This window comes from Amborella trichopoda, chromosome 2 (genome assembly GCF_054954075.1).
Source record: "Amborella trichopoda isolate Santa Cruz 75 chromosome 2, AtrichopodaSantaCruz75HAP2 v2.0, whole genome shotgun sequence".
Lineage (NCBI taxonomy): Eukaryota > Viridiplantae > Streptophyta > Magnoliopsida > Amborellales > Amborellaceae > Amborella > Amborella trichopoda.
Window position 1 is genome coordinate 5275848 of NC_142337.1, and position 23871 is coordinate 5299718.

Consider the following 23871-nt stretch of genomic DNA (forward strand, 5'->3'; position numbering starts at 1 on the left):
GGTAATTTTTTTCTCTTGGGTTGACTTTTCTTTATCTAGTAGTAAACTTTTATTTAGCAGTAAACATAAGTGGGAGCCTGGGAGTGATGATATTTAGAAGGGTAGGGTATGGCGATGGTTTGAGTTTGATCTTGGTTAAATGGCAGGAGCTGAGTTCCCTTTTTAGTAAGTTTCATGTTATACATGGCCTCGGAAGCCCTTATTAGCAAACTGGTTGTTTGTCAGAGTAGGTTTTAATTGAGTCATGTAGTTGGGGTGTCGTCCCATTTCTCTTCTTTCACTCAATATTGTTGAACTTCTCTCATTCTTTCTTATAGTTCAAATGTGATTTTATTTCTTGTATGCATCTACTCTTATGTCCTTCAAAAGTACAGCAGTGAGAAGCCACAAAGTGGTGGAAATTTTCAATTTTCTTCAGCATACATTTGAAGCACCCTCTTATCTTTTTTTGCTTTCTCAAAAGCCTCTTATCTGTTTTTGCTTTCTCAAAAGGTTTTTTCGTTTCTACATTTACCTGTTCATAGAATTGATCTGAACTTAGCTGAGCTGTGTAATGATGTATGTTGACTTTTTATTGTGCCTTCTGTTGTCAGCATAAACTCATGCCCACACATGGCTATTTGTTGACAAAATTAGGAAAATGTTGAAAATGTAACATTTATGTAAGGTTCCTACAACAAGATGCTATAAACATGAAACACTTATTCCTGTATTGATTGGCAGCACACTCCTCGGATTAATGGGGAGATACCTGATGTCGACAATGCAACCTTAGATCACGAAAGGCTCTTAGAAAGGTAGGGATGACAGCATGTCCACTGATTTCGTACCAGAGGTTTTCTCTGATTTTAAAGCTCTGAAACATATTATTGTTATGGAGTATGAATTGTTGAGCCACCATATATATGATTCCTTGAATAATTGTATTTGATGTTCTCATTTATAGGTGAAAGGGATTATCAGCTGCCATTTTTAATTCAAGATGTATTATTTTGGGATGTTTTATGAAAACTTCTAAAGGAGTATACTTTGTAAAAATCCTGGATGGATTTTGTTATTTTCAGGAATTTATGGTTTAAGATGAAAGCCTCTTGAAAATGTCTATCTAAAAGTTCTACAATGTATTGTAATGGAAATGGTTCACTTCTCACTACTTTGTATGTGTTTTAGTGCCTAAAGAGAGGTCACATTCACAAAATGCAACTAGCTCTAGCTTTCTGTCATGTAGCCAAGACATTTTGGGCTCCTCTTTTAACTTCATGGTTAGGGTCATAGCCCATCCCTTCCTCCTGACCAATAGTTTATGATTGTACTCAGCAGTAGTTTATGATTGTATCCTGTAATCCGTAACAAGTTATTATCTAAAATGCTTACACCCCACCAATCCACCATAGGAAATTTAATAATAGTTAACCTATAGTTTATGCTTGTACTCAATAGTTTATGGTTGTATCCTGTAATCCATAACAAGTTTATCATTCAAAATACTTAATTCAGCTACAACTCCATATGGTAGTAGCATAGGTATTAAGCATGTCTAGACATTGATAGTCTAGGGTCACATGCATGTTAGTTCATTGATATTCGCATGAATCATCAGCGCATTAGTCATCATGAATTACAATACCAATAACTATAATAAAGAGCTACCACTAAAGTAAGAAATAGTTATAAGAAGATTCATCTCTTTTGTGGGAGCCTGATGTAGGCCCGGGCTTGTGAGGTGTTGCCAGGAATCACCCAACCAACAAACTTGGCGGAATCACTCATACAGGGTTGGTGTAATCACTCGACTCCAAGTTTTTCTTCATTCAAAATTCTTCACTATATTTTCAGTCTACATACAAGACCTTTATAGACTCAAAACCATAGTTATCAAGACCTTACCTAATTGATGGTTCGACTGATTGGGCTACCGACCGATGCTTTGGTCGCTCTGGTCCTTGGTAAAATTTCAGTTTGCCAGAAGACTGCTCAAAAACAATGTTTTATCGGTTTTGGCCGGTCAACCAGTAAGGTTTTAATTGGTTCGGCCAGCTAAATGAATGAGAAATTTATTTCAGTACATTCTATATTTCTTAAACTATTATATCTATTTTTCATTCCTTTTTTTAAATTTGGTCCAACTAGATTGACTAGTGGTTGGATCGGTTTTGACTAGACCAAAACCCTCACCTGTTCGGTGGCCGCTCCAATCCCAATAACACTGCTCAGAACCTACGTCTACATGCTTTTAAAGACCCATCATTAAGTCCCTATAAATTGGAAGACCAAAACCTACCTCGAAACCCACAACATTGACTAAAAATGGACATTATGTAAGACTAAACCCCATCATTCATACAATAATTACTCCCATGCAATTGTAATAATTTCTATGCATCCTTTTCCAACACCATACATTTGCACTGACTAGGCATCCACCTTAGCACTAACTAGGCATTGCATCATTCACCCCTTCTTGAAAGGAACTCGACATCTAGTTCGAGAAATCCTAACGAAGCTCCCATTCTGCCTCACATGAACCATAGATTTTGTGTTTGGTGGTTGACAGTGTAGTCCCACTACTTGTTGTGGATGCTATTAAGTATCCATATTTCAAGAATTGGTTTGTTGTCATATTGTTGAACTACCACCTCAAAAAATAGGGGTCATAGTCGATGAAAAGTCTTATCAAGAAAGGGTCTTCTCCCTTTGGAAAAGCATCATGGTATACATGTGGTTAGATTTCAAACTCTTCATAACATTGATTTTTCCCCATTGGAAATAGGTCTCTCCTCAAAAGTATTTTCTCGATCACATTTTCTTCATCGAAGATGGGTGGTTTGTCCTAATCAACAGATCTCGAAGATGAGAATGGCAATCACACTGCATCATCATGGTTTTGAAACTGCTCAAGGACTTGAATCATCCTGATTTCTTGCTAATCAAAGCCTGCCCTGACACCTACTTGTTGCAGCCGGGACCTTCGAGGTATTGTTAGGATTCACTTAATGAGCAAGGTTGGGCGGAACCACTCACGCTAGGTAGGGGCAATCACTCAACTCCAAGTTGCAGCAGCTAATTGCTTGCAAATATTTTTGTCCTTTTTATTCAAAATTCGCCGTTATCTTTTCAGACCACATACAATACCTTTTACAGACTGAAACCTAAGTCTACATGCTTCTAAAGACCTATCATAAGTCCCATTGCATTGAAAGATCAATACCTACAATGAAACCCACAACACTGACTAAAGATAGACAATACCTAAAACTAAACCCATCATCCATACAACAATTATTCCCATGCATTCCTAGTTTCTATGCATCCTTTTCCAACACAAAATACATCGACTTTTATGCAATATTCATGCAAGACTCCTATTTCCCACATGCACTATCCCGACGCAAAAATACAATAAATTTTAATGCAAATGCAACCACATTTCAATGCACATCCATGCACTGACTAGATGTCCAACTTGGCATTGACTAGGTGCTGCATCAAAGCTTGAATGGTCCAACTAAAAAAGACTAAATTTCAACTTCGTTATTGTAGAGAATTTGAAGAATCTCCACTAAACATATTGGACAAGTATGGAACAAAAAGTTCATAAGAACTTACATAGGGGTAAATCCTCGGCATTAAGCATATTTTGTGTTATGCTTTCTTTAAACATAATTTTCTTAAGTGCTATCCTTTCTTTATTCCATGTTTCTTTGAGCAGAGAGGGATTGATAATGTTACATAGATATTTACATGGTGTCAAAAACGCTGGCCACTAACATGGAATCGACATGTCCATATAAGTATTTTGATATAGAATTATATAAAATATATATTCATATAGAAATATAAAAAATATATTAGAAAAATTTAAAAGTATTTTAATAGGTATGTCCTTGCATAAAAATGCTGTTTTCAGCAAATAATGTTTAGAAAAAGAAACTAAATTGATGTAATTTTAATATATAATGGGGATAAGGTCCTTTAATGATTAAATTTTTAATTTGGTATGTTTTCCACATTGCTCTAGATATACTCGTCAAAGTTTGGGTAATTTTGTCCTAACTCAGTGTTACAACAACACGGATGCAACATCCGACTCAGATCTGTGCGTTGGAAACATCAACTCCAAAACTGGCTTTTCAAACATGACACATCTATACAATATTTCCAGGGGGAGGAGATGGGGTTTTAATATTTACTTTCACATAGAAATTTTGAGAAAACATGTTGAGTAGAAGAATGAGATGGGCGACTGTAATACTGTATTAAGAAAGTGGCAAAAGAAGTTTCGATAAGAAAACTTGGTGTTGGAGTGACATGGTTCAGAAGACCATTAGCAAAAAACGATCATGTTGTAAAACTTGTCAATATAATAGAAATGATCAAAATTTAGAAGGGTATACAAATGCTAAGAAAAATGCTAAACAAACAGTAAGTAAGGATAAACTTAAGGCAGATAATAATCTAAACAGTAAACTGGGAACAAGACTAAGGCATGTGCGAGAGACAACGGCTATGAAGCTGTGTGAGAGACAACGACTAAGGCATGAAACGGGTATATTAGAAAACCAATTTGGATTTATGCCATGGATGTCAATAATTGAGGCTAGTTTTCCATTTAGGCAACTAATCGAGAAGTTTAGGGCGAAAGGAAAAGACCTCCAATGGTCTTTATTGATCTTGAGAAAGCTTATGATAGAGAATCTCAATATTTAATTTGGTGGGTGTTGGAAAAGAAAAGAGTTTCCAGATACTATATTAACTTGATGAGAGATGTATGAGGGAGCGGTAACTAGTAGAAAGACGAGTGTGTTTTCAATAACAATAGCTCTACATCAGGGGTCAGTGTTGAGCCCATACCTCTTTGTCTCAGTTATAGACGACTTAGCTAGGCACCTACATCATGAGGTACCATAGTGTATGTCGTTCACGGACGAAATAGTTTTGATTGATGAGACCCAAAGCGGCATTAACACAAAGTTAGAACTTTGGAGGGATGCTCTAGAATCTAAAGTTTTTAAAATTAGCCAGACTAAGACAGAGTATATGGAATGCAAGTTTAGTCATAATAAGAGTAGAGTCGAAGAAGTAGTTAAAATTGACGATCAATAGATACTAAAAAGAGCCCACTTTCAATATGTTGGATCGATAATCTAGGAAAATGAAGAAATTGATGAAGACGTCGTTCATAGAATTAAAGCTAGGTGGGCAAAGTAGAGATGTGCAACCGGAGTTTTATGTGATCGCCACGCACCAATGAAGCTGAAAGGGAAGTTCTATGAGACAACTATGAGACCAGTTTTGCTTTATGGGGCAGAATGTTGGGCGGTCAAGAAACACATACCCGTAGGATGAGTGTAGCCGAGATGAGGTTATTGAGATGAATGAGATAGAATTCGCAATGAATATATTTGGGAGAACTTAGGTGTGGCTCCAATAGGCGATAAGATGAGAGAAAGTAAACTTAGGTGGGCTGGCCATGTGCAGCGCAGACCCAGTACGACACCAGTCGGGAGGTGCGAGTTAGTTCAAGTGGAAGGCTTAAAAAGGGTAAAGGGTAGGCCCAAAGGGTATGGTTGGAAGTAGTGAGAAAGAATATGAGGACTTATGGCCTCACTAAAGGTATGGCCCATGATAGAGCAGAATAGCATACCGGGATTTCTTGTAGCCGTTCCAAAATAGTTGGGAGAAAGCTCTAATGATGATGATGATGATGATGTTGAACAGAAAAAAGGATCTGATGATGATGATGTTGAGCAGAAAAAAGGGTCTGATGATGATGATGATGATGTTGAGCAGAAGAACCTAAGTTACTAAAGTGTCAAACATGTCTTTCCCGTCCTTGGTGTGTCTTCGCGTGCCCAGAACCATGGTCACATGTGTACAAGTTACATAGCTCCAAAATTACAGCAATTTGGTGTCTTATAGCCATTATGGTATCTTTTCCACATTCTATCTTGAAATGTGAACGCAGAAGTTAAAACTCCATGGTTGTAGTAGTTTTGGATGGTTCTCACCATATTTTGGATGAGCTCATCAAAGCTTGAAGGTATTGGAGTGGAAGGTGAGATGTGGCTAGCAAAATTGGACGGATTTGATATTTGTGATTGGCAAGTGCATGAAATCGCGGCATTTAGGCCAGTGAAGATTTCAAAATGAGACTAAATTTTGTTTTGGAAATAAATTTTGAATTTGAATCCTGAAAGGAAAAGATATCCTAGATTTGGATATTTAGGAGTAGGATTTGGAAGGGCGCTAAGAATAGCGACAAGAGCATTTCCAAACACCTTACACTTCATTAAGGAGTGTCAACCATTCTTACTTGAGCTGGACACGATGCGTGACCACGCATTTTGACTATGTTGCGCTGTGTTTACACGTTTGAATACACACTCCAATGGGCATTGATAGCATGCCGGTTTACAATGGGCATTGATAGGGGTTTGATGTTAACAAGACTTCACTGCATCACCTTAAATGAGTAAAGAACCCCAATTTAGATTCCCTTGGAGACTAGCTCACCATTTGGAAGAAACTTTCGAAAGATGTACAAGTTTTGAGGTTTGCTTACACATTAGGGGTACGAATCCAACGCTTTGCCAACTCCTTAGCCAGCGAGGGAATGGCCCTATCACAAATGCTTGTTGTTAAGGCTGAAGAATCTCTGCCCTTTCTGGCTTAGTGAAGCGGCAAAAGTTTTGTAATCATCATTGGTTGATTTTCTTTGTACTCCTATGCTTCTTCATTTCATTACGTTGAAGTAACAACACAACAGCGAACCGGAAAAAAAACAAAAAAAAAGGATCTATGATAGACATGGGATCATTGTGGGTGGCTTAATGTAATTAGAGGGCTTAAGATGGAATCTGATCGCTTGGAGACAAGTGATAGTCTTTGTGAAAATTGTGCACTTATTGTCCACCTTTTGTATTTGGATATTATACAAATGGGCTGCTGCTACTTTGCAAATAGGAAGGGTTAGGTTTGGGAGACTTCATGGCACCTTAGCTTTTGATCTTCTTGAAAGCATTACTTTTTAAGTTGCTTTTACTCCTAATACAAGTGTTATTGCAAATTAGAAAATAAATAAAAAGAGCATCTTTAATAATGGAAGTAGGAATGTTAAAATCTGATTTCTATATAAAAAAATGTGATACAATAATGTTAGGTCACTGACCTAAGAAATTCACGAGAGTGTTTTATTGGAATATGTTATTTTTATAGTAAAATTATAGGGGGTAGTCATATAAATGTTCATTTCACAAAAAAAACTTGAAACTGAAAGAGAGAAAATTTCAACATTAAGTTCATTGATCAATTTTTTTTCGTTATGTTTATTTACTGATTACTAAAGTCAAAAGTTTTTCTACTCCTGCAGGAGTAGAATGTCCATTTACTCCCTCACGTAAAACCCCATTAAGAATTAATTTTAGGACCCCAAATTTTGGGGATATAATCTCTTTAACCCATAATAATACCTCAATAAAAAAAATCATAATTGTATCCTCTACGCACTTGAAAGAAATAATGTCTCGAGATTGAATAGAGACCATCCAATTTTTAGATGGTGAAATCTAAGTGTTAGAAAACTCAAATTTCAATTTTTTTTTTTTATTTGAGAATAATCATCTAGTAATTCTTAAGTGGCTCCCAAATTTTCAGATTGAAAAAATCCTCCCAAGTAGTTATTTTGACCGAGGGAGTAAAAACAGACCATGCTCCCGAGGGAGCATAGTATACGTGCTCATCACTAAAATTGAGGAAGTGTAAAACTGTAAATAAGAGAAAGGAAAAGTTACATTTACAAGCTCTGATGTGAAAATAGTGGGTTCTGACCATGATTGACATGGTGATGACTCAACGCCTGAAGTATTTTGATGTTTTCCTCAAGTATTTCAATGATTCTATCAAAAGAAGGTCGTGCAAATAATTAAGGCTTAAGAATTGTTCTCTCTCAAACTGTTGGTGGTTGTTTCAAAGGCCAGAAGCCTAAATGTTAGATCTACTTTAAGCTTTGGTCTTTTGGGTTTATATCTGCTAAGGCGATAAGTTAAGGCGAAGAGGGATCCTATGAACCTTAGCGTACTCCTCTGAACTCTAACATACCCATCAACATATGCCTTTCTAAAGGTCTAGAGCTTCAAATTTCGAGTCTGACCTGGCCCATTCAAAAACTAATCAATTTGGTAAAAACTAGCATGAGTTGGATCGACTAGGCATGTTAAGCTGAACAAAATGGGGAGTTGTAGTTTGATTTCCTCGAGTTTTCCTTCAGGAAAGGGGCCTAGAGTGATGTAGTTGAATCATTTTTGCTTGGGCCTTTCCTCAGCTTGCATGAGTTAAGCGGGCATGACTTTTTAATAAATCTTGGTACTCTGCTCTGCAATGTTTAACTCAGGACTCGATTATAGCTCTATATGTCCACTTTACGGATGGTTTTACTGTGACAAAGTTCTACATGAGAACCATGATTATAGAGTCATTAAGATCAGAAAAATAAATAAAAAACTATTTGTTGTCAACTGCTGTGATTGAAGATGAATAATCATGACTTGGATGGACTTCTCTATACCATTATTTTGGTATTCTTTATTGCATGTACGCACACATGAAAGATTTGGAGTTTGTGTATATCAATGTTACTATGCTGTCATATCTCACTGTGGAAGTGTGTGTAATGTTTTCTTGGACACGATCATTTCATTTAATGAATGCATAATTTTATTTGTTTTGATCAGATTGGTGACATATGGTTTGGCTGAACTGCAAATAGAGGGAGATGGAAACTGCCAGGTTCGTTGCAGATATTGCGGAGTACTTTTTACTTGAAATGTGAATAGTAGTTGTATTTGATAATTAATGAAGTAATCACACTTTAGATGTATACTGCATACATTATGTTTTGGTTGTAATTGATTAGTTGTCCTTCATGTTATATTCGGATTATGACGTAACAGTTTCGAGCATTGGCGGATCAATTATTTCGTAATCCAGACTACCACAAGCATGTAAGGAAGGAGATAGTGAGGCAGGTATGATTTATTAGATGTCATTCCACGGTGGCTCTTCTTTCTTGTATATCAGTAACTTATTATGGTCTTAATCGTGAATTTAGTGATTGATTTTTTGGGATATTTAATGTAGTTTTTGGTTTATATTATGAAAAAAGCTACTTATGTTTTAAGATGGGAATTAATTTTCATGAAGGGCGTTAGATTGTGTCTCAACTTAATACTCAACAAATACTTCTATTTTCTACCTCAAGATTAGGGCCTTAAAGTGAGGAATCTTGGTTTTTTATTCTGTTTCTTTGTTAGATCATAACTTTTGGATGAACTTCCGCTATAAGATACAATGACACAGAAATCAAAACTATATTTTTATCACTATAAAGCGAAACGAATGACAGGTGGTAAGTTATTTGGATCCCCAACTTATGAAAAAGAAAAAAAAGTTATTTGGATCCTTCGCTAGTGATAAGATATTAGCCGATCACTTGTTTGGGCCCTTAGTTAAATGACTAAAATCTAATATATCTGATTATCTCCTTAGAGATGGGTAAAACTGATCGAAAAGTCTTTTGGCTTATTGGATGATGTTGGAGCAGCATGCTTTGTTGTATATTTCAAACTCAATCTCAAGAGGTAGACAAAAGTAGAAGCCGTAGAGGGTTTGTACTGCATGCAAGATAAAATTACGCACATGTGGACAGCCTATGGCATAGATGTTGGCATATTCTCTTGGGGCCAATTCAACCAGAGCTCAAATCCCTGTGGATTGAGTAGGCTGGTCTAAAAATGGGCAGAAGATGTGGTCAACAATTGTAGAAATTTACTTTTGGTTGGGAACAAACTCATATTCAACTATCAACTTGGAAATAACAAAATTAGGACTGTCAAGCATGGAAAACATGGAGGCAGTCTCTAGGTTTGCATAGTAGCATTCATGGGTCTTGCACTGAACATCCTATTGCTCCTTTTGTTACCTTTGAAAAATTTTCCCCATCCTATCAAGTTCTGTTTTGGGTTTTTCATCTATTTCTATCCCTAAGTGTTATCAGGAAGCACTTTCTCATACTGGGTGGAAGAAAGCATTGGAATATGAAATGAATGCACTCAACGTGAACGATATATTGGAGCTCATGGAGTTACTAGTTGGAAAAAGAACTGTTGGGTGTCACTAGGTTTATGTAGTAAAATATCAGCCTGATGGGACCAAGATTAAAAACGAGGTTGGTTGCCGAAGATTACACCCGAATCTTCGACATTGATTACTCTGAAACTTTTGTATCCATTGCCCAACTCAATTATGTTCAAGTAGTTATTTCTGTAGCAGCAAATAAGGGCTGGGCAGTGTGGCAGCGATGTGAAGAATGCCTTCCTCAATGGTGATTTTCTAGAGGTGTATATGGAGCAACCACCTAGGTTTGTTGCTCAAGGGGATTCAGATAAGATATGTAAGTTTAAGAAAGCCATTTATGGTCTGAAGCAGTCCTTATGTGCATGGTTTGAGAAATTTAGTGAAATTGTTGTTGCATATGGATTTTGACGCAGCAATGCAGATCATTCCGTGTTTCTCTAGAAACAGGACTCCAGGATAATTGTCTTACTTGTATATGGTTATGATATTGTCATTACTGGCAATGATTAATAAGGAATTAGTCATTTGAAGAGGCACCTAAAAAGATATGTTCAAGCAAAGGATTTGGGCTAGCTAAGGTATTTTCTAGAAATTGAATTAGCCATATCAAAGCATGGAATTAGCTTGTCACAAAGATAGTATGCGACTGATTTGTTGATAGGGACTAGAATGTTAGGGGCTAAAGCAGTTGATAGTCCTATGGATTCAAATATAAAATTATCGGCTGATAGGGGGGTTGTTTGAGGATCCAGGAAGGTACTGATTTATCTGACCATTACTGAGCCTGGTATTACTTTTGCAGTAAGTGTAGTGATTAGGTCTATGCACTCTCCAAAGATTCCTCACTGCGATGCTATTATTAGAATTTTGAGCTATCTGAAGGGAGTTCCAGTTGGAGGTCTGATTTACAAGTGAAATAATCATTTGACTATGGGTGCGGTTTCTTTAAGGTTGCAACCTTAAACAATCCAATTAAGGTGCACCTCCAAATTTTATCATAACATGTAATTTTGTTGTAATTTGTTTTTAGTAGTATCTTAAAATCTATTTTCATATCTAATTAGAAAATTTTAAACTCTAAAAATGGTTAAAATCAAGGAGATCTATAAACATATGAAGATTTTGAAAATGGACGGTCTAGATAATGTGTTGCAAGATGCACTATTTCTGAGACTCAAATACTTTTTTTTTTTTATATTCATACATCTCGATGTCGAGATGATCAAATGGAGGATTTTTCAACATTAAAGCAACCTTCCCGATAGATTCTTGAGGTGCATATGTAATTCTACCTTTTAAGGTTGCAACCTTCTATAAACTTTTCCCTTTGACTATTGAGGGTTACTAGATACTGATTGGGCAGGTTCTCCATTTGACACGATGTCTACCATAGGTTATTGTACATCTATTGATGGAAATCTGGTTGCATGGAGTAGTAAGAAACAAAATATTGTGGCTAGATCAAGTGCAGAGGCTAAATATAGAGCAATGACACATATTTCATGTAAATTGATGTGATTGAAGACACTGATGCAGGAGATGGGGTTTACTATTGCTGAGCTGATTAAGATGTATTGTGATAATAAAGTTGCAACTTATATAGCCAGTAATCCTGTGTTTTATGAAGGAACTAAATATATCAAAGTAGACTGCCATTTTATTTGAGAGAAGGTCACTAGTAAGTAGGTGTTTACTACGTATTTGAGATTTAAGGATTAGTTGGCGGACATCTTCACCAAATCCCTTGGTTGTAATCTTTTCCAAACAATTTGTTCCAAGCTGGGCATGGGTATCCTTTTTCTAATCCTTATTTCTCTCCTATTTTGAGTTAATTGGACCTATATGTCCTATTTCAGTTGTATTGGAAGTTTTGCCCTTTCACCATTTTCTATTAATATTAAACTGATGTGAGAGGTGCGTGAGACCCAATTGGGACTCTCTTGTTACTTTCCCTTTCTCTCCCTCTTTTCTTTCATCTCTTTATCTCCCTTCTTTGACAAATACTTATAGTGGGGGGTTGCAAAAAGGTAATCCGTTTTCTTTCTTAAATATCTCGAGATTATGTTCATTACTTTGAAAAGAAATTTTATGCATCAAATATATTGATGAATACTTTATATTTGCTACAAAGTGGAGGAGATTTCAGTTGGCATTACGTCTGCTCCTACCTTGAAAGAATTTAAATCTATGGCATGCCTCAAGAGCTATATATTAGAAAAAAATTACACCTCATGCATGAGACATGGTGCCACAAGGCAAGGCCTGGCTCCATTCCTTGTTGCTGTGATAAAACGCATAGGGAATAAGAAACTTAATCCTCAAAGGGTATGAAGCATACAAGCTATGAAGTTCAAGATTGAACATGTGCCCCTTATATGCTTCCATCTGCATTGATTTTTGATAGGCCAAACAAAAGTTTGTCTTTTCCTATTTTGTACAAGAAAATTTTGTAAATCGTGTGATTTAAGTCATGGGAAGCTGATAGCCATGATATCCTCTGCATCCTAAGGTAATTTACCGGTTCTACTCTCACACCCATTAAACCTTATGTCTAGCCCATGATTCTGTACTAGCATTTGAACTAGGTTCAACTATTCAAAAATGATGCAGGGAAAAATAATGACATGAAAATAAAAATAAATAAAAAGGATTTTCAAAGATTATACCCTTTCTTTGGGTCTGTAAGGGAGTCCACCCTAAGGTCTTTTCACAAGATCTAATTCTTTACTCAATCACTAATAATCTCTTTGTTACAAAGAAGGGTCATCTTCTCTTTAAATACATTTAGTCGAATAAATAAATAAATACATAAAACCCACAAACAAAAATAACTTTATCTCCATCTCTCTCTCTATCTCTCTATTTTCCACGTATCACTTTTTCAACCCACCCTTATCTCTCTCTAACTTTATATCTTGTAAAAAGAAAGTTTGATATCTTTTTAAACTCTCCCTTATCGCTTTCTTTTTTCTTTCCCTTTGATATGCTTATCAACCCATTAAGAGATAACAACCCCAACGTCCATAAAAATAAAAACTGTATCCTCATTAAAAGCTATCCTTACCAACTCCTATAGAGAATTTACTATTCTACCCTTTAATTCTCTACAACTAAAGAAGACAAAAATAAACCCTGAAAGATAACTAAAATCTCAAATAACACTTTTTCTAAAATTTTAAAAATATAAATTAAAAAATTTTAAAACCCCGTTTTTTATTTACATTATTCTCCCCAGGTTGGGAGAAGTTCGACCTTGAGCTTATAGAACTCAAATCTTTTAGAGTCCTTCTTAAAAGTTGGTGATGCAGTCCCCACATTCTTTTAGGTACTTTTCTTCTTCAAATAAACAATTGATCCAACGCGATTTATAGTGGAAGTTTGAGACACTGAGCTCTGGAATACCAAACAGAATCTCGATATCTCCTTCAGGCTCACACGGTGGTATTTCATAAGCTGCGACACGTATTTTTTTCTTCACAATTGATTTTTGAAATTTCTTGCACGTTTGGGCTATCAACATCGTCTTTTGCGTTGAGATCTACCTCTTCATATTCTTCTTCTTCTTGCTCCAATCTACTAAATAGATCTCGTAGACCTTGTTCTATTACTTTGCTAATACGTTCTACTAGGTCTTCTTCGAGTCTGTCAAATTTTTAATCCAATTGCTCAAATATTTGATTTATACGCTCTGTAACTGGATCATCAGTTATTTGTGATCAGTACGGATCTCAAGGCTTTGATACCAACTGATGCAGGTAAAAGTAGTAACAGGAAAATAAAAATAAATAAAAAAGATTTTGAGAGATTGTATCAAACTCTTTACTCAATCACAAGTAATCTCTCTATTACAAAGAAGGGACATCTTCCCTTTAAATACACTTAGTTGAATAAATAAATAAATATATAAAACCCACAAACAAAAATAACTTTCTCTCTCTCTCTCTCTCTCTCTCTCTCTCTCTATTCTCCACATACCACTTTTTCAACCCGCTCTTATCTCTCTCTAACTTCATATCTTGTAAATAGAAAGTTTGATATCTTTTCTAGCTCTCTCTTATCTCTTTTTTTTTTTCCTTTGATATGCTTATCAATCCATTAAGAGATAACAACCTCAACCCCCCTAAAAATAGAAATCATATCCTTATAAAAATCTATCCTAACCAACTCCCATAGAGAATTTATTATTCTACTCTTTAAATCTCTATAACTAAAGAAGACACAAATAACCCTAAAGAAAATTAAAATCTCAAATAACTGTTTTTTTAAAATATAAAAAATAAAATAAAAACTGATTTTTTATTTGCATCAAAAAGGCATGCACTTGCGAGGCAAGAATAATGATCTGTTTGAATGCACATTAAAGGTGCCAACAAGGCCACCTTATATGTGCTGGCCCTTATGCATTGTTTGGTGATATTTGGATGCTTGCATTATCTCTTTGATTTCGTGAGGAAATCTGAGATATTACACATAACTTCATTTCACCCATATAGGTATTTTACTGCTTCATTTTTTGTTATTATGTCAAGCAACGCCCTATATATAGGTTGAAACTGGTCGTACTAGAACATGAACATAACACATGGTAACAAATTCATTGGTAATTATGCTGAAAGCCTTTTCATGAGTACATAATGTGAAGGAAGAATGTGCATGTTCTTTACATGGTCTTTAAATTCCTTTGGAAGCAATTCCTGTTGCAATACCATTTCTCAATTGCTCCTTTGTATGAATATTCTCAAGGGGCTGTAGGTGAATTGCTATTTACTTTTGAATCTTTTTTGTTTAACGTAAAAGTTCTGATTGAGCAATTAAATGGATGCAAAGTGGCACTCCTTGGTGATTCTTGGTCTTTTCTCTGTTTCAATGCTTGCTATGATCAGATTATTGATAGATGATATTGATTGGTCTCTAGGAGTTTATCTGTTCTATATATCTGCCATGACTCGTAAAGTATATTACTCCCTCTCAATGGATTACTGGGGTTATTTTGACATTTTAGTAGTTTAATTAGTAGGTAAGGCTTTGCCAAATAAATTGTTTGAATTTTTTTATGGTCTAGACTAGTGTTTCAAAATTCGCTGGTTAGATGGGAATCACTGATCCGGACCAGGAATCTATGGGGAATCCTGGTCAGAACTGCAAATCAGTCCATTCCAATAGACCCACCTAGTTCCATTAGAGAACCGTGCAAGCCTGTCAGGGAACCAGGCGATCCGGATCGCCAGGTACCCACCCATTGTATGTTTTTATTATTTTTTCAGTTTTTTTAAAAATTAAATTTATTAATTAATATTTTGGGACCGATCCTCTCACAGAAGAATCAGCCCATTACCTTACTGGTTTGCGGGTCAGACTGGATTTCCAGAAATCACCTTGCCGATCCGATTTTTGGAACATTGGTCCCAACAAAATATTTGAGATTAGGTTCATCAAACATTTGATTGTTATTTTTAGTAGAAACAAAACAGAGATATCTGCGACATTTGCTTGGATCCTTATATGTACTATTTCTACCTTCACATCCTTGTAGGTCATCTTGTCCTTTCTTGTTAACATTTTGTATATTCTTTGCAATAAATCAAAGTTCTGCTCCAATACTCTTCAATGTGAAACCAATGTATTTTCTCAGGAGCACACTAAACTGGTTAAGTCTGATATGTCTTCGTGCGCTTTTCACATATTATCATGATAACTTAGTATTTTTCCAGTTGTAACCTAATAAAATGAGCTGTTTTCTCATTCTGGTACTAATGAGGATGTATATGTACTTGGAGTTTCTTTAAATTGAAAAGGTTTGGATAATTGTATCTTGTGCTATTTCTGCTTCAGCTCAAACGTTTCCAGAAATATTATGAAGGTTATGTTCCGATGAAGTACAAAAGTTACCTAAAGAAAATGAAAAGGTGAGATGCGTGTGCATGTCTGTGTAGCATGAGACTCTCTGCAATAGGTGGACAGAATATTTCGTGTTTGTCTTCATAAATACTCATGCCATGAATTTTTTAGTATTGACTCTATTTTTTATTTCATTTTTTTCTTTTCGTTTTCAGATCAGGGGAGTGGGGAGATCATGTTACTCTGCAGGCAGCTGCTGACCGGGTAACTTTTGGTTTCAGAATGGCAACTGCCGCATGATATTCTTGGAGAGAAGAAATTTTTTTAGGGAAAGGATATCTTTTTAATCCAATGAGTATGGAAAACCATAGTGCACGGTAACAATGGCCAAGGCCATGATGGATGGTGAAGGGGGAAGAATGGGACCTGCCATTTTGGGTCATGTCCTGTTCCACTGGGTTCCACTGGATGTTGGTTTGTCATAGTCCACTGGATTATAGTATACATGTAAAAAAATTGATTTTTCGATTGTATCCATTTCTATTTCAGCTGCTTAATCTCTTATCAGTTATTTATGTGGGTAATTTCTGCTGTCTGCTGTGAATTAAAATTAAGAAATTTTTTTAACTCCTTGAGGTATAATCGTGAACAGTTTGGAGCCAAAATTTGTCTGCTCACATCTTTTAGGGATTCTTGCTTCATCGAAATTATGCCAAAGGACCAAGATCCTTCCAAAGGTAATTTTATTTGTTATTGACAATTTGACGTTCTTCAATTGCATGGGGATTATAGCTGTTAAACTTGGGCATTGCATATTACTCTTTTTTTTTTTTTCTGATCTTTGCCAATAAGGAGGAGGAAAGTTCTCTTTAATAGGTCACAGGGTACATACACTATAGTCTAATGAACTGTGGAAATCAACAGTTCATTGGGGTCATCATTGTCCAATCGAATGACTGATGGTGATGGCTTTTAGGTGAGGCTCACTAGAACAAGACATGACCCAAATGGTGGGTCCCACTCTCCATCAGCCTCCTTCATTCGATTGGATTGTGGTGACCCCAATGTGCTATGGAAAACTATATTCCATTGGCATTATTGTTGGAATTATGTCCTTTCAAGGCTTTAAATTCCAACATTTTGATTGCTCTTAACTTCGGTTGGAGTAAAAGAGCTACATGACTAGGATCTTGGTGCATTAGGACCAAGAGTCATAGAACCCCGAGTTAGTCATGAGGAGGATTTATATGCTTGGGAGTTACTGAGAGGATTGAGGGTTACCTCTTAGTCAGGGTCAGTTATTATGTTTGTGCCTCATGACTGAGTGATGGGCCAAGGCGATACGATTTATATGTTTATATGATTATGTGATATGAGTTCGATGATGAGATAGCCTTGTACTTGAAGGCTAGGGCTTGTACAGGGCATTGGCCTAAATCGCTAACTCTTAGAATATTTTCTCGTAGCATTTGCTTGTACTGTCGCAATGCATGAGAAGCTGCTTTTCCAGGGATCTAATGGCAAGAGGTATGCACATGTACCTAGAGAGGAACCCCCACACACAAAGGAACCCCGTACCTTGTGTGTGCATTGTCATATAGGAGGTGTACCTGAAATCCACTTATACTTGAGGATTCATGGTTACTCATTGGTTTAACTTTGATAGGTTAAGATCGTGATTATACTCTGTGGGTCATGAGTCTGTTGAGTCATACCGAGGTGGTGGCTTTGGATTTTGGGTCTAGCTAAGTGGAGTGTTCCATTCTGTAATTCAAATCAAAGGATCCTAATTTCCCTTGTAATTGTTTTTTAAACATTATTAGAGTAACATTTTTTGATGGAAAATCATTAAAATGATTTTTGTGGATTTTTGGGATTTTTTCTGGATTTTTCTAAACAAGAAAATGCTTTTTTCGAAATTGCTTGCAAGAAATAGCAATTAAGGACAATTCCCCATGACCCACACGGGATATCCAAATGGCCGATGGGTGTCCATGTGGTGGCCTAGGGGTCCCACGTCACCCCATGTGGAGGACAGTGTTAAAAAAGCGTTAGGCGAGTCCTAGGCGGCCTAGGGGGTCCAGGCCGCCCAACGCCTAGGCTGGCACCCAGAACCTGGGCGGCCCAGTTGAATAAAAATAAACATTTTATTATTATTATTATTATTAGAAGTAAGCAATTTTCATTAAAAATATATATAAAAGATACAGAGGGTGGTTTACATTGCAATTGAGTAGTGGAAAACAAAACTCCCAGATATTATCCCCTACGAGATAAAATATAAGCATTAGGTATATAGGACACATCATAATTCAAAAGTATACTACACATCAGCACATACTCTATAAGCATAACCATAAGCCGGTCCATATCCAATTAAAACTTAAAATTTACCAACCAAATTACCAAACCAAAGCTACCAATTACTAAATACCAAACCAGTGGAACTACAAATCTACTGTCCACAATACACAACTAAGAGGAAGAAAACAAAAATGAAAGTAATACTTGAAGACTCAAAAGAATCTTCAATCAATGTTCAAAGTTTAATCATTATTCATCATTCATCATCAAAAAAAGTAGGGTCAACTGCATTTGCATCATATGCATCGGAGTCGTCACCCTCCTCGACATATTGGTCGTCCTCCTCCGTCTCTTTTGAATCTGCCTCTTCTTCGTCCTCTGCCTCTACCCTCATACTCTGTGCAGAAGATCTAGTGGCCCTAGGAGGATCGGCTGATGTCCTTGAAGCATCCATGACCATGTCCCATGTCAATCCTTCATACCCCTCGACCGCATCATCAAATAACCACTCCATAGCATTGTCCATATTTTTTATCGGAAGGGGTCTCTCTTATCTCTCTTAGCAAACCTGTCCATCAAGAATCAATTGTACTTGATATAAACTAGATCATTAAGCCTCATTGATTCAAGCATGGTCATTTTCTTTGTATGAATCTAACAAAATCAAATGAAACTAATATTAAATAATTAAAATCTATGGTTCATGTATTACTAATACAATTATACAAATTACCCTTACCCCTTCAAAAGTAACTCCAATTGCTCTCACAACCGGACGAGGAAGTGGTTAGGTTTAAGATCCGAATGGCCAACTTTAGTAAATTAGGAGATTGGCTCCACCAATTGGCTGCAAAGATATAGAATAAAATCATAAATAAATAATAGAATTATAAAAGTGAAACTTGATTACTTGAATTTGATGAACTTAAAAATATTATTACTACCTGGATCAATTTTGGTCCTTTGTCTCATCGCCATTGGACTCCCAAAAGACTTTAGTGAGCACTTGTAATTTATCAGCTCATCAGCACATATAATATCCTGGATATCAGGATTAGGGACTAGCACATTTACACAGTTATTAAGTCTAGTTATTTGTGTGTATATCCTTGTCAACATAAAAAAAAGCTGGGTTCAAATAATAGCCCGCTGCATCCAATGGCCGATGTAGTTGCCTATCCCACTTCTCATCAATAATCTTTGAAACAGACTTGTAAGAGTTCTCATCATCATCAATATTTTGGGCTATCTCTCTTTTACATTTCTCCATAGCCTCATATATGTAGCCCATAGAAGCCTTGTCACTATCAACCATGCGAAGGACTTTGACAAGAGGAAAAAATACCTCAAGAGCGCCCCTCACCCCTTGCCAAAAAGCCTTAGAAAGGATAATATCTTTCCCCTTTTTTCCAACCTGATCCTTGGACCACTTGCATGCTCTCCAGTTATCCGAGGTAAACATCTGCATCAACTGCACTCCCCTCGAATGTATGCTATCTAGGTATAGTACCGGGTCACAAATCTCGTGACCCCAGGCCTTACAATCTCTTTCTTCTTTGTAAATCTACGCATCATGCTGATGGTGAGATGGTGGCTATAAATGAAATTTGTGACTGATTTTGCCTTCTTCACTGCACTTGATATTTCGGTTAAACCGCTAAGTGCCTCAAGCATGAGGTCTATACAATGTGCTGCACATGGTGTCCAAAAGATTCTAGGATAAGCTATGCGCAACAAATTAGCAGCAACAACAACATTAGGAGCAACATTGTCTATGACAACCTGTACAACATGATGCTCCCCAACCTCCTTGATTCCCTTCTCTATAACATGGAATATGTAATGAGCATCACTTGTATAATCAGATGCATCAATAGACCTCAAAAAACCAGTCCCTAAAGGACAATTCACAAGCAAATTCATCTGACTTTTTCTCTTCCTATCACTCCAAGCATCAGTTATAATAGAAACTCTATATCCTTCTTAACTTCTACAGCATCCTTCGTGACACTCACCGCTTTTTTCAAAAGAGGCTCTTAAAGCTCATATGGGGTTGGGGGTTTCATCCCAGGCCCAAATTAGCCAATTGTTTCTACCAAGGCATAGAAGTTGCTTAGGCAAGCGGTATTGAAAGGAATGTTCGCCTCATAAAACCATTTAGCAATAAAAAAAGCAACTCTATCTCTCTCTTCTTTCTTCATTGTATTTTCAATAGTGGTTTGCTTCTTTGTTTTCTCTCTTGCAACCTCAGGGTTAGGCTGGGGCAAAAAACTATCCATAGGGCCTCTAACCCGAGGCTTCTTAGTCTCAGAACCAGAAGCAATTACAACTCCCTTGGGGAGGATGACGTGGGGTGACGTCAACCCCCTTCGGGACCCCATGTCCTTATGCATATTGTTGTATTAAGTGACGGGTACTGTATTTTTGTATTTTATGAAATATTGTGATTTTAGGAAATTGTTTTTTTAGCACATGTTTAATGCAAAAATCAAGGGGTTTGTACATGTGTGGGGGCTTCTAGAAGGGGCATAGGGTTTGTAATTACAGGCTTAGCCCTAAGGGTATATGGTAAATGTACAATTAACTACATAACTTATGTGACATGATTTCATTAGAGCCCCACATGCTCCTATAAAATGGAGGAAACTTCTGAGATTTGCTTTTTGCTGGAATTTTGTGAAATGATCATAGGAGTATGCCTTCCAACTTGGTTTTTGGTATTATTAAACATAAAGAGCATGGGTATTTTAATAACAAGGAAAATTTGCGTGAATTTGAAGAAGGATAAATGTGTTTAAATCCATACCACACATCTTGATGGCATGATGGTGGATGGTGGGCTAGGATCAAACCTCTTTTTTTAGCCATTGGATGACGCATGGATGGCCAAGATTCATCGATCTAGGAGCATCTATGCACTTAAGGGTTAGAAGCCTATAAATACCCCCTTGTACCCCCTTGAGCCTTCATTCTTCATATGAGTTGACAATCTCTCTCTCTAAGTGGCACACCACTTTCTCTCTCTCTCACACATCCATCTTAAAGTGGCATGCGCAAGGGCCTTCTCTTCCCTCCTCTCCTTTGAAAAAATTGCTTTCAAGGTTATGTGAGAGAAAGCTTCATTGAAGCTTTTTCATGACTTCATTAATGGTGATCCAAAGCTCAAATTCAAGTTATGGATGATCTAGTCTTAAGGCCTTTGTCAATTGTGTAAGATGTCGTCCATTTTCTTTGATTCTAGTTTGTTCCTCTTGCTGTAAATTCTCAATTACAGCAAGCTATCTTCATCTTTTTGATGTTAGATCATTGATCTCTTGAATCTACCTTGATCTCTCTTGATCCATATAGTTGAAGGAATCATCCATGCATAAATTGATCTAGTTTCTATGAGTTTTTCCCTATGTTTTTTTGAGCATTTGTGACTGATTTTTTGTGAGATTTTCTTCACTAAATCAGTCAATTAAATCATCATTTTGATGCCTCAAATTGTTTTAATAAGAGGAGCTTGTGCCAAAATTATGTGGCTCGATTTGTGAACTCAATTGAACTAGTTTTGTGTTTTAAGAGCCTTGATTTCTTCCACAATTTCCACTTGCTTAGATCACTTGATATTTGCAAATCCTTCCATGTTTTTTTTTGAGAGAAAGTTAATTTGTATAAATGAGGTAATATTACAAGGCTATGGTGATCCGAAGTCACCCACACATGGGGACTCGGCAAAAAATATTTTAGTCTTATCATGTACAAAAGAGGGGGCTTATAGATGTCGCCCTATTACATTGAGCTTTCAAAAAATACAACTGAAGAAAAAGCCTATGAACAGAAAGGTTTAAGATGCGTGTCACTGGTCCTGCGCAAAAAAGGAGGTGGATCCAGCTTGAACTTCTTGACTTTGACTTCTAGCTCCCTCTTTCGCCAAGCGATCTGCGAAGTCGTTGGACGCCCTCCAGATATGTTTCCAAGCGACGTCCATAGCCCTGCAAGTGTGGTGAATTTCATCAAAAAATCGGAGTTAGAAGCCATGGAGGAGAGCTTGTTCGACTTGCCCAGGAGATAACATTTTGTGAGTCACCTTCCACTATGAGGTACGAGCTCCAAGATTGATTGTAGTTTTTCAAGGAAAATAAGAGGGCCAAGGCTTCTGCTTGATGGGAGTCCTTAAAGCCAAGGTACTCTGAAAGAGTAAAGAGAATATTGCCTTCATGATCTCTAAAGACCCCCCCTACCCCAGCTGGACCCTAATTACCTAGGGAGCACCCATCAAAATTTAACTTGATTATACCCTCTGGAGGTGGTTGCCAGATATTTGGCCTTGTGACCATGTGCGTTTGATGGAGGAGGACGTTGTGCCATTGGCTAAGGAAGAAACTCCCTGGAATACTCGAAAAGACCTTGTGGTTTGAGGCCCAAAAGGTGACCAGAAATACTGCCTTGTGAAAGAGAGCTGGAGTTTGGAGTTTAGAGCCTAGAAAGATTCTTGAATTTCTTTCCAGCCAAACTGTCCAGATGGTTGCAGCTACGGATTCCTTCCACAAGATTCTTCCGGCCTTAGGCCAGCAAGAATCAAGATCATAAGAAATCAAAGCCTTGACCGAAGGGGGAGTGACCCACTTGATACCGAACAGTTGCAGTATTCACCCCCAGAGGTCGTAGGAGAAATGACAAAGGATAAAAAGGTGGAGATTTGATTCCTCCTCACATTCACACAAAGCACACCTATTAGGGATGGGGATCCCTCTCTTTTGTAGGTGTTCCACTGTGAGGGCTTTGTGGGAGAAGGCTAGCCAATTAAAGGTCTGGACTTTAGGTGGAGCAATGGTGGCCCAAAGTCTAAACTGTGCCAAGTTGTTAGATCCCGAGAGGGTAGGTGACAGGGTTAAGCTTTTATAGAAAGAGGCAACCGAGAAGTTCCCTGATGAGGCTAGGGTCCAAACAATATCATTGTTACCTTAAGGTAGGATAAAGATAGAGTGTAGGGTTGATGAGAGAACCTGGAAGTGGCTGGTTTCCTCTTCGGTTAGATTCCTTCGGAAAGAGGGGTTCCAAACTCTACGCCCACCAATCGTCGTCATCTCCTCTGCTATTGAAGATTCTTTGTTTCGTGCTAGTGAGTAGAGTGTAGGGAACTCCTCATGCAGGGGGGAAGGTCCTAACCACAAATCTAACCAAAACTTTACTCTCAATCCCTCTCTTGGGTGGAATCTTACAGACCTTTTGAAAAGAGTGAAAACTGTTGAGAAAGATTTCAATGTTATAAGTTCATATCAGTAGATGCTTGGCCTCCCACTCTTGAGATGATGAATTTGGCCGGATTTTGAGCTATGTCATCACATTTTATCCAATTACACATAGCTAAGACCCAAGGCCGTAATCCCGGCACCCAAGAGCTCTAATCGGCTTCCCATGGTCATGATGCATTATACACTTGAGCATGTGTGTTGTTATGTTGGAGATCATGTCATGTTGAGTTTTATGGAGTTTATTGATGTATAGTTTTGCATTGTAATTTTGAGTGGTGCAGAATTTTCTATAGCACCTCCTACATTTGTAGTTTGATGATCTCCTTAAGTATGTTGTTTTGTTAATGGACAAGGGACC

The 23871-nt window shown here is 37.1% G+C and overlaps 1 protein-coding gene across 18 annotated transcripts in view; it reads left to right on the top strand.

The window, feature by feature from the left end:
* LOC18443085 (Cysteine proteinases superfamily protein) overlaps positions 1 to 23871 on the top strand; it is a 37187-nt gene that overhangs the window by 2550 nt on the left and 10766 nt on the right. For 9 of the 18 annotated variants that reach the window (XM_088857556.1, XM_020672806.2, XM_088857554.1 and 6 more), the window contains 6 exons: positions 724 to 797; positions 8730 to 8784; positions 8949 to 9023; positions 15964 to 16037; positions 16185 to 16233; positions 16622 to 16706. In XM_088857556.1, the coding sequence (XP_088713682.1) occupies positions 724 to 797; positions 8730 to 8784; positions 8949 to 9023; positions 15964 to 16037; positions 16185 to 16233; positions 16622 to 16706 (412 nt within the window). Of the gene's footprint in view, positions 1 to 723; positions 798 to 8729; positions 8785 to 8948; positions 9024 to 15963; positions 16038 to 16184; positions 16477 to 16621; positions 16707 to 23871 lie in introns of all 18 variants that reach the window. The other 9 variants (XR_016048929.1, XR_016048931.1, XR_016048930.1 and 6 more) reach the window with 3 other exon arrangements.